Source organism: Orussus abietinus, unplaced genomic scaffold (assembly GCF_000612105.2).
Source record: "Orussus abietinus isolate OABI.00-Male unplaced genomic scaffold, Oabi_2.0 scaffold44, whole genome shotgun sequence".
Lineage (NCBI taxonomy): Eukaryota > Metazoa > Arthropoda > Insecta > Hymenoptera > Orussidae > Orussus > Orussus abietinus.
Genome location: NW_019394518.1, coordinates 507,091 through 517,700, shown reverse-complemented (window position 1 = coordinate 517,700; position 10,610 = coordinate 507,091). Strand labels below are relative to the sequence as shown.

Sequence of the window (10,610 nt, the reverse complement as noted above, 5' to 3'; positions counted from 1 at the left end):
TTCCCTACTAGCGTTATCGAGCGTTTTTCAACCGTTTTCGACCGTTTTCGAGCGTTTCTCGATAATTTTCAGAGCGGTTTCGAGCGTCGTCGAGCGTTATCGAACGTTTTTCGACCGTTTTTTAACGTTATCGAGCGTTTCTCGATCATTTTCAAAGCGGTTTCGAGCGTTTTCGAGTGTTTTAAGACCGTTTTTGAGAGTTACCGAGTGTTTTTCAACCGTTTTCGAGTGTTTTCGAGCGTTTTCAGTGTTTTGGAGTGTTACCGAGCGTTTTCAGAGAGTTTTCGAGCGTTCTTCGAGCGTTTTCGAGTGTTAGCGAGCGTCTTTCGAGCGTTATCGATCGTTATCGAGCGTTGTCGGGCGTTATCGATCGTTTTCGCGCGTTTTTCAAGTGTTTTCGAGTCTTATCGAAGGCTGTACAGTGCTGTTGCGTGTTGTTAAGTGCAGTAGAGTGCCGGAGAGTGCCGGAGAGGTGCCGAACAGTGCTGGAGCGTGCCGGAGAGTTGCGGGAGAGAGCCACAGAGTGCTGGAGAGTGCAGGAGAGTGCCGGAGAGTGCCGGAGAGTGCCGGAGAGTGCCGGAGAGTGCGAAAGAGTTGCCGCAGAGTGCTGTCGAGTGCCGGAGAGTCGCCGGAGAGTTGCCGGAGAATTGCCGGAGAGTCGCCGGAGAGTTGCCGGAGAATTGCCGGAGAGTGCAGGAGAGCACCGGAGAGTGCCGGAGAGTTGCCGCAGAGTGCCGGAGAGTGCCGGAAAGTGGTGAAGGGTGCAAGAGGGTTGCCGGAGAGCGCCGGAGAGTCCCGGAGAGTGCCGGAGAGTTGCCGGAGAGTGCCGGAGAGTGCCGGAGAGTGCCGGAGAGTGCCGCAGAGTGCCGGAGAGTTGCCGCAGAGTGCCGGAGAGTGCCGGAGAGTGCTGGAGAGTGCCGGAGAGCGGCGGAGAGTTGCCGGAGAACGCCGGAGAGCGCCGGAGAGTGCCGAAGTGTGCCGGAGTGTGCCGCAGAGTGCATTATATTGCATTAGAGTGCATTGGAGTGCAGTAGCACTCTAATTAGAGTGCCCTAATTAGAGTGCATTAGAGCACTATAATTAGAGTGCCATAATTAAAGTGCATTAGATCACTATAATTAGAGTGCCATAATTAGAGTGCATTAGAGCAGTCTAATTATGGCACTCTAATTATCGTCTCGACCCGGAACTTGGCGCTTGGCTGGTTGGGACGCGCGAAGATTTCTAGGAGCGATCGCACTTACACCGATTCGCTGCATGAGAGTCCGTAAGCGACACACCGACGTGTGCCCCAAAGCTCCGCATCACGTCGACTTCGCGGCAACAATGTACTTAATAGTAGTTGATAAGTAGATAAAGTCAAATGGAGCGTCACGAGTGTTCTTCCCTTACCGTCAAAAGCCAGCAGTGTCGGTAAGCGTAGGTAAGTCAACTGCCGCATGATGTAACCATCACGAGTACGTGAGCCGCCAACGGCGACTGGTAGATGGTAGCGCCATCGCGAGTGCGCGAGCTCCTATCAGAAATTCGTTGCGCCGCCGTTGGGGGCAAAAAACGGTGAAAGCTAACGTACGAAACCAGAGGGCAGCACAGGATGCGATCACACGATCCTGCCCGTGAGCAATCTCCCAACTCTTCTCTGTAGATAATTTCCCAATATGCGCCTACAATTATTTATTATTATGACAGTGTAACAATTTAAAAGTCTTGAGTGTGTCCTGTATGTAAAGTTATTAGGTGGATACATAATTATTGCGATACTGTAAGGTAAAAATGAAATAGCGAAGAAAAATATTAATGACTCACTCACCTAGTAATTCAGTATATCTAATAATTTATACTTTGGCTGTAATTGTAGTGTTATTTAAATTATTATGAAGATTTACTTTAAGCTTAACTTCTGTTTTGTTTACAGAAATAAGATGTCAGACCTGATCAATTTACAATCAGAAGAAATTGGTCATGGTTGATGCGTTAATGATGACCCGTTCTATTCCTGTTAATGAGAAGTTAAGCAATAAAAATTACGAATCTTCAGCTTTAAGTATCACAGTTCTGATTTTTTCTGTTTCACGATAGTTTTTAAATATTAACTTTTTGTAAATACAGAAGTAAAGGTTTTTTAAATATGAATCTTAAGGATCCAAGAAAGAAGAAGAGAGTGCGACTGCAGGTTCAAGAACCGTTTCCAATACATGTAGGTAGAAAGGATGAATGGGCTTTATATACTGCTCATCTCAGCGCTACTGGGACATGTATCGTCGATCCTGATGAAATGGAAGCTGTATATACAATGGTAAGGTTTGCAAAGACATAATATGTTTGCATTTATAATCAAAGCACTCGTTATTTAGGGTTTTTTTGGCAAAGGCTCCTTGTCACGTAGTTATCCATCATTTGTACGTGAAAATTATAGAGCTCTTCCCACAGTCAGAAGAAGACAGTGGATGCGAAGACAAGAGTGGTGTGACGATGTTAGGAAATTTGATCTTGTATCTCGTTCAAATGATTTGAATGAAAAAATAAATAATGAGATTAATGAAGGTACACAGAAGTGTTCTGACAACCCACCCAAAGTGACATGTGAAGATCGTACACAAAACTCACAAGGTATTTAAGTTCTATTAAAAACAACTTATACATACTTTTTATGAGAAATTTGTTATCTTCGTGTTTATAACTAAGTTTCAGATGTTGAAGGAGTTTCTTTGAAGATTGTATCTCCAATCACCGATTTACACAAAGATTCATCACTCGATGATGAAAATACAAAAGAAATTTTAAAGACCACAGAAGAAAATATCGTTGAAGTAATTCTTGATTCTGCAGAAGATGAAGATGTATGTGAAGTACCAACCGAGAACAAAGAAGTCATTTTGTTAAATGATGAAGAAATAGAAGTTACAAACACTGCAGGCAATTCCTCTAAATACGTGGATGAATATGATGCTGAAGAAAAAAATGTAGCACAATTTAGAAAAATCTTGGTACTACCAGATAGTGATTCAGAAACAGAAGATTATTTAAAAGAAGTGAAGCCAAAAGTAGAATCAGAGGGTTTCCCAATCCAGGAAACCCTGCATCTTACTTTTCAGGAAACATTTTTCTTGATGTTTGGACTCAGTTGTTTACAAGTGATTAATTTTGATGGTAATGCCCTTAGTATACAAGATGTATGGACTTATTTCTCCAAGGAAGATCAACATTTTATTCAAAAATATATTGTATACCATTACTTTCGAAGTAAAGGATGGGTTGTAAAACCCGGTCTTAAATATGGAGGAGATTATTGTAAGTAACATATCTAACCTTTTAACCAATTACCATTTATTATTTTCAATAAATTATGTATTTTTTGAATAGCTAAATTTATAATCTTGAAATCAAAATGGTTTTGTCATGAATTAAGTACAATTTGTTGATTTCATGTTTTTTATTTAATTTACAGTATTATATAAACAAGGACCTCCATTTTATCATGCTTCCTACATAGTCATTATAGATGTTGTTAATGCCGATACATTAATTAGAGAGTCCGATAAGGCAATTCACAAATTTACGTGGGATAATCTTATTGGACTGGAAAGATTATCTGAAACGGCAGCTAAGGTATGTAGCAAAAAACGGAGAAGTACTTATAGTATCATCAGCAGTGGATTATAATTTTTTATGCACACTCAGCATGTACAAAGATATCAATAGAGATATTATTAATGCAGTATATTTTTTAGGAAATACTATTTGCTCAAATCTTATGGCCTTCATCGCTGTGTCAGGATACAAATTTATTACATCCAAATTCATTATCAGAATTTACTGTCAAAGAAATATTGTGGAGACGATGGGTACCAAAGCAAACTAGAGAAGTAATTTATGTTGAAGAGGAAGATGAGGATTCTTCATAAGAACTTGTATACAAACCAACTTATCGATAAACTATGCAAACAATAAATTTATTTTATTTTTTACTATCTCTTCACTATTTTTGTCTTATCTTCGGCTTTGAATTAAAGGACTGTCTGATGCTGTTTTTTACTCGGGTTCTACCTTACGACTGTATCTTCCTCTGTATCTGGTCTTCGGAATTCCAGTTCTTCGGTATTCACTTCTTTCTTCCAAATACTCTTGTGTACATTCTTCTCTTAACTGCTCATTTGTAAACCATTGTCGTAAGCAAGTTTTAAAATCAGCATTTTCTTTTCTACATGCCACTGCTAAGAACAAGTTTGAATTCTTGCAACACTCACTAAACGCTGTAAAAATACATATTAGTTTTGTGGGGCAAGATGCATCTTACATTTCCAAATAAAATTACAAAAGACTGTCTTGATTCCTTATAACAAGTGGAAACAGATTAATATAACTTGCAGCTCGGAATGAAAAAGCTTTACCTTCAAATTCAGCTTTGCATTTCTCTTTCTTTGATTTGACACGCATTTTTTCAGTAATAATAACATCTCTTTCTAGCTTTCTAAGAGATTTATCATCTGGATCACCTGGAAGTACCACATAAATAAGTAACAAATAAAACTCTTCAATCTATATAAAGCACATAACTTTGCAATGAACAATCATCACTCAAATTACATGAAATTCAATTCTAGTCTTCAGTAATGTTATCATTACAAATTTCAAATGTTACATGTCGGTAACAGTGAATATTACAAATAATAATATATAATGACAAAGAACTGTTATAATTTATAATATCAGTAGGTCGCCCCTTCGTAATTTTTATTAGTAAAGGACAAGTTGGCAATTTAATATCACTCGCTATTAAAAAAAAAAGGAATAAATATAACCTCAAAAACGCCGAACATAACCTCTATTATTAAGCAAGCAGTCAGTGAATGAAAACACAAAGCAGTACAATATTTTTTCTGGTTTTATTGCGACTAATTATAACTCATAACACGTTCTAAAATCTTTACCTAAACCGTGCGGACCACCTCCATATCTATTTGGTAAAACGCCGTAAGTTTTCTGTGATTCCGCGTTTTCGACCATGGCGACATTTGTTACCCGTGATGCGCTGCTTGTGAGTTAGCAGATTTGAGGTTGTCACAGTATTGTTTGAAAGGAATGGAAAGTAAGATCGTTCATTCCCCGATTACAGTTGAATAATCGCCATCAAAAGTGACGCCTCAGTTTTTATTTATTAAGTAAGTAAAGTAGTTACTTTGATATACCGTGAAACGATTAAATTGTAAATAATGCAGCTATTATGCGAATCATGGTCTAACATAACCGCAATCGGATTTCAAAGAAGCTCACAATAAAGTGGTATATAGTTTAGAAATTGACGGGGCCTGCTCATGTAAGTCGGTTTTAATTTCAGATCTTGGAACCGAAGCGAAAAGAAAAATGGATAGGCTTTTGAGGTTAGGTAGTGGTATGCCAGGTCTGAATCAGGGTCCTCCGCCTTCCGATGGGCCTGTAGTGGATACTGCAGAACAGGTAAAAAATACATTATTTTCTGCCAACAAAGTTTGGTTATCCACATTTTCTTTTGCTAGTTGGGGTTATAAAACACTTGTTTTCAGGTTTATATCTCTTCGTTAGCTTTGCTGAAGATGTTAAAGCATGGTCGAGCTGGAGTTCCGATGGAAGTGATGGGATTGATGCTTGGAGAATTTGTTGATGACTATACCGTGAGGGTTATCGACGTCTTTGCTATGCCTCAAACAGGGACTGTATGTTTTCGTGATACTATAGGATTATCGCGTTGTATTATTTAAAAGATGACACGTTTAAAATACTTCGATGTTTGTAAATAGGGTGTGAGTGTAGAAGCTGTTGATCCAGTATTTCAAGCAAAAATGTTAGACATGCTGAAACAGACTGGAAGACCAGAAATGGTTGTTGGATGGTATCATTCACATCCTGGATTTGGTTGTTGGCTTTCTGGTGTTGATATTAATACGCAGCAATCGTTTGAAGCACTTAGCGAAAGAGCAGTGGCTGTTGTTATTGATCCGATTCAGTCCGTTAAAGGAAAAGTAGTCATCGATGCATTTAGATTAATCAATCCTAATATGATGGTAAGTAATATTATTTCAAATTATTCATCTTATCGAATTGAATAAAAAAAAATGGCTTTCTTTGTAAAGGTTCTAGGCCAAGAACCCAGACAAACTACCTCAAATTTAGGTCATTTGCAAAAACCATCTGTTCAAGCACTGATTCATGGGTTGAATCGTCATTATTACAGTATTAGTATTAATTACCGTAAAAATGAACTTGAACAAAAAATGCTCCTGAACTTGCACAAAAAGACATGGATGGATGGTCTTACTCTTGCCGAATACTCAGAACATAGCAGATTAAATGAAAGCACTGTCTCAGATATGCTTGAACTTGCTAAAAACTACAACAAGGTAAATTATATTTCCTTTTAGCATTAGTTTTACTTTACACTAGATAGAAAATTTTTATTTATAGCAACATGACTACAATTGTTTACTCTGAAATTTTAGGCATTGGAAGATGAGGAAAAGATGACACCTGAACAATTGGCAATTAAAAATGTTGGTAAGCAAGATCCCAAACGGCATCTCGAAGAAAAGGTTGATACTCTAATGACCACAAATATTGTACAGTGTCTTGGTGCTATGCTCGATACTGTCATTTTCAAATAACTATTTCGTAATTTACTAATTGCAATATAATTAACACGACAAAAATACACGACTTTATAAAATAAAACCGTTTTACAGATTTTTCTTGATGTTTTTGTACCATTATTTTCTTCTTTAATTACTAGTACAATTTACTAATTCTAGCTTTGATTTTAATTTGAAATGGATTATTTTTTAACAATAAAATATTAGCAATTTATTATTACCAAAGTTGGTACAATGTGGTGCAATATTTACATAGTGAATGAAATGTCTTGGCAAATGTTATCCTCACTTTCTTTATTACAAGTGATATCACTAAAAAGGAAAAAAAATATATATTTTTAGAAAATAATCATCGTCAACATGATCAAGAATGGAAGCATACATTTACAATTGATGTTTATCTTGAAAACATTCTTACACAGTAATTAGAAATTATAACAATTGAGATAAAAAAGCGAATATTTCAAAATAGTTTTTACTGGTTGCATATAAAATCATTTAGCTGTATTTGTAAAGGAAAACATAAAAACTTTATTATAATCTTGCAATCACTTGGAAAATTTCAGTGCAAAACATTCACTAGTAACTGAACGTTATATGTAGTAACTGAATTTCTTGCATACATCTTGTGATAATCTATGGGAATGATTAGTAACAAAAATAAATGAAGTCTGAACCAATTTCAACTCATGTATAGAAATTTGTGACAACGCATTATTCTATTAAGCCATGTATCTCAATACTTCCTCCTCGCAAAAATGAGAAGGATATTGAAACAATGAATATTTTTTGCGCCGTACTTGTCCTGTATGCATAATTTTTGTACACTTTCAATGACCACTGAATACCAGTTATATTATAAAATGTAATTAAAAAATTAAACTACGATATTATATGCGCATTGTATACAACTAGTTTCATATGTAGTAACATCGGTGATAGTACTTTTTCATTCTGCTGGAACGCACTTCGATAATGTTCGTTTTTTTTTTAAGGTCTGGCTGTGCAGTACACCTTATTGTGAATCACTGACTGTGTTTACATTTTTCAGAAGCGCCACCCTTCTGGGATATAATACCCATAATTACAATTGTATCATTACAACTCAGTTCAGAATAATTAAGAAGTCTCTTCGGTTATCGTTGGAGCTTCTTCGTCTTTATTCTTTTTCTTCTTCTTTTTCTTTTGCTCCTTCACTGGTGATTCCTGTAGAAATAATAACAGCATTTACAGGTGTTCAGATTAAAAAAAGACAGAGCAAAAATATTTGCCAATCGTTACCTCAGTTTCAGTTTTAACCTCGGAAGGCTCACACTCTTCAGCTTCCTTCTTCTCCTTCTTCTTCTTCTTCTTTTTCTCCTTTTTCTCCTTCTTCTTTTCTTTCTGTATCTCAGTTTCTTGACTAGCTTCGACTTTAATTTGCTCTGGCCCTGTCGTGTCCATAGGTGTAGATATGTCCACAGGTTTAGATGGGGTTGTAGTAGACTTATCAGGACTTTCAGTTGATATTTCATCTCGCTTCCTTTTTTTAGCAGGAGTTTCTTGCACTCCATTTTCCTCCGTCTGGAATTATAAATTTTAAATGTATCATCTAAATGAGATTTAGCGTGTGCATCTTATTAAAGTAAGTCTGCGCACCTTAGACTCTGAATAATCAACATAAGATGAGAGCCAAGTGGATGGAGTATTCTCATTTGGTTTACCATGCTTATCCAATTTTCCTTCAACTATTAAGCGCTTCTTCTGAGAAGCTTTAGGCCCTAAACCCCATTTTCTTGGATATGCATCTCTCTCCATGATTACTCGCTTAATCTTAGCTACTACACCGTGATCACAAGCTGTCATCGTCGGGGATGTCATCAGAGCAATAGCTGTAAAAAAAAAAAAGAATTTACATTACATCAAATTCCTTGATTAAACTTCACTATCCTATAAATAAAGAAAATACCTAAAGCAATTGCTTCTCCTTTTGTAGTCACAATAACAATTTCTTGATTCAATTCAATTCCATCATCGTAAAGAAGTACGCCTGGTAACATTATTTTGGCACCATAACATATCGCATTCACCTGAAATTAATAAGTGGTTAGTTAAGAAATATGAGAGCTATAAAATATAGAATGGATAAAAGTAAAACCACAGAATACTTACAGCGCTATCCTTGACAATAATTCTTTTATGGTTAACCAGGAGGGCTTCTAAAGGCTTAATAACTCTTCGCAAATAGGAGTCGTCCCCATGATTCTCATACAGCCATTGGGCATCTAATATATCATGCATAGTTACCATACCATCTTTTTCAGATTGTATACCAGAACGATTTCGACGCAACTCCTGCATTTGGCATCCAGTACCCAAAAATAATCCAAGGTGGACGCAAATCGTTCTAACATAAGAGCCTGCCTCGCAGCTTACTCTAAAGACTCCCATATTGCGTTCTTCATCATAATCTAAAAGCCAACTATCATATACAGTTCTCACTCGGAGTTGGCGTTTGACTGCTGATATTAATGGAGGCCGTTGAAATAAAGCACCACGTAACCTTTCCAAAGCTTGGCCCACCTAAAAGAAATTAATATCATACCACATTTGTATATTTTTGTAGATAGAAGCTGCATAGAACTTGAATGAATTTAATATATACCTACTTTTTGAACGTTTTCAACTGCTGAGTGAAGTTTAAATACTGCAATATATTCCTTCCCTGCAGACTGCTGTGATTTGGCTAATCGCGTTGCTCTATCAATACAAACGATTAAACACCCTGATACTTTTGGATCTAACGTGCCTGAGTGACCAGTTTTTTCCACTTTTAATATCTTTTTTATCCATGCTACGACTTCGTGCGAGGAAGGATTCGAAGGCTTGTCAAGATTAATGCACCCTGATTTTACATATTCCGACAAACTACGATGCAACGGTGTAGAACCACTGGTCAAAGGGGTGAAATGTTTGGTGCGTGTTAACATTTTATCAAAATTCTGCAACATACAATGGATAGATTGTCACATAAATTCAAAAATTCACATGATTTATATTTACCTTGAAGAGTAAGGGCCAATCTTTGCAGTCCAATTTGACATCTCCAGACGATGGTTCTACGAGACATTTCATTCCCATCTGGATGTCTCCAAGAGACTTTTTGCTTTTCTTTTGCTTTTCTAAAACAGACATTTTTCCGGTTAACCTATAAATTTAAGTTCACGCTTTAGTTACTATGTATACCAACAAACACTGGAATATTAAAATTCCTAAAAGGTGCACATTAATTTAGTTTTCCTACAATCTTGTTCCCGCAAAAAACTAACATCTACATTAACGTAATTAAAAAAAATTCGAAACACGTGTTTACCGCTAAATTATTTTCATGGTAATCATAACAGAAAAACAAATTCAAATTACAAAATGCAACAAAAAGTTGTTATACGCGGATACTTTGATAATTTACATTGATATTTACCAACTTCTGCCATTTTTAAATCGGTAAAGTACGCGTTAATGTAATTACAAGTTCCTATAACCTAGAAACATGCTATCCAGCCACGATACAACTGTGGCATGGCACGCTAAAGCAACAGATGCCATAGATCATGAAGTTAACTCAGATTATCGACCGTATCGCAAGAATTTAACAAAACTTCTGTTAATGGGAATCACATTCTACTATACCGATCACAGAGAGAGCTTCAATCGCTACAGTTTCCAGAAAAGTTACTAACAATTATTAAAATAAAGGCGCTAGTAAATTATTCATTAAATACAGATAAAATATTACATGTTAGTATTTTGGATTTCATATGAAATAATTACTTTCACTGTCATGTAAATTCCCTTACAAGATATACGCAATTAGGGTGCGTACGATTAATTACGTGAAATTTTGATATGCATATAAAATTATCTAATCAAGAACGTGGTAAACAAATTATTAACGATGTACTAAATGAGGAAGCGAGAACATATTCCTGCCTGCGCAGTAAATTAACC

The 10,610-nt window shown here is 36.4% G+C and overlaps 4 protein-coding genes across 9 annotated transcripts; 2 read left to right on the top strand and 2 right to left on the bottom strand.

The window, feature by feature from the left end:
- The first annotated feature begins 1,572 nt into the window (after positions 1 to 1,572).
- On the top strand, positions 1,573 to 3,968 carry LOC105701078 (tRNA-splicing endonuclease subunit Sen2). Of its 5 annotated transcripts, none has more exons than XM_012427547.1 (7): positions 1,573 to 1,616; positions 1,916 to 2,009; positions 2,141 to 2,296; positions 2,355 to 2,610; positions 2,686 to 3,291; positions 3,449 to 3,609; positions 3,732 to 3,968. In XM_012427547.1, the coding sequence occupies exons 3-7, from the start codon at positions 2,276 to 2,278 to the stop codon at positions 3,903 to 3,905; spliced, it is 1,218 nt and encodes a 405-aa protein (XP_012282970.1). In that variant the 5' UTR covers positions 1,573 to 1,616; positions 1,916 to 2,009; positions 2,141 to 2,275; the 3' UTR covers positions 3,906 to 3,968. The 5 variants fall into 5 exon arrangements, with proteins under 5 accessions (XP_012282970.1, XP_012282944.1, XP_012282962.1 ...); XM_012427539.1 differs by lacking the exon at positions 1,573 to 1,616 and adding an exon at positions 1,625 to 1,767; XM_023432614.1 differs by lacking the exon at positions 1,573 to 1,616 and adding an exon at positions 1,625 to 1,767 and having other exon boundaries at positions 2,341 to 2,610.
- LOC105701132 (COX assembly mitochondrial protein homolog) lies at positions 3,871 to 5,037 on the bottom strand. Its single transcript, XM_012427579.2, has 3 exons — positions 4,932 to 5,037; positions 4,392 to 4,496; positions 3,871 to 4,253 (listed from the first exon to the last, which is right to left on the bottom strand). The coding sequence occupies exons 1-3, from the start codon at positions 5,005 to 5,007 to the stop codon at positions 4,033 to 4,035; spliced, it is 402 nt and encodes a 133-aa protein (XP_012283002.1). The 5' UTR covers positions 5,008 to 5,037; the 3' UTR covers positions 3,871 to 4,032.
- Positions 5,028 to 6,727, top strand: LOC105701110 (26S proteasome non-ATPase regulatory subunit 14). Its single transcript, XM_012427557.2, has 6 exons — positions 5,028 to 5,162; positions 5,339 to 5,457; positions 5,544 to 5,693; positions 5,778 to 6,041; positions 6,111 to 6,377; positions 6,477 to 6,727. The coding sequence occupies exons 2-6, from the start codon at positions 5,365 to 5,367 to the stop codon at positions 6,636 to 6,638; spliced, it is 936 nt and encodes a 311-aa protein (XP_012282980.1). The 5' UTR covers positions 5,028 to 5,162; positions 5,339 to 5,364; the 3' UTR covers positions 6,639 to 6,727.
- Positions 6,728 to 6,902: 175 nt separating this feature from the next.
- Positions 6,903 to 10,188, bottom strand: LOC105701063 (H/ACA ribonucleoprotein complex subunit 4). Of its 2 annotated transcripts, none has more exons than XM_012427488.1 (8): positions 10,084 to 10,188; positions 9,666 to 9,784; positions 9,272 to 9,604; positions 8,775 to 9,185; positions 8,572 to 8,692; positions 8,262 to 8,494; positions 7,905 to 8,186; positions 6,903 to 7,829 (listed from the first exon to the last, which is right to left on the bottom strand). In XM_012427488.1, the coding sequence occupies exons 1-8, from the start codon at positions 10,094 to 10,096 to the stop codon at positions 7,743 to 7,745; spliced, it is 1,599 nt and encodes a 532-aa protein (XP_012282911.1). In that variant the 5' UTR covers positions 10,097 to 10,188; the 3' UTR covers positions 6,903 to 7,742. The 2 variants fall into 2 exon arrangements, with proteins under 2 accessions (XP_012282911.1, XP_012282918.1); XM_012427495.1 differs by having other exon boundaries at positions 9,666 to 9,810; positions 10,084 to 10,163.
- Between the last annotated feature and the right edge of the window lie 422 nt (positions 10,189 to 10,610).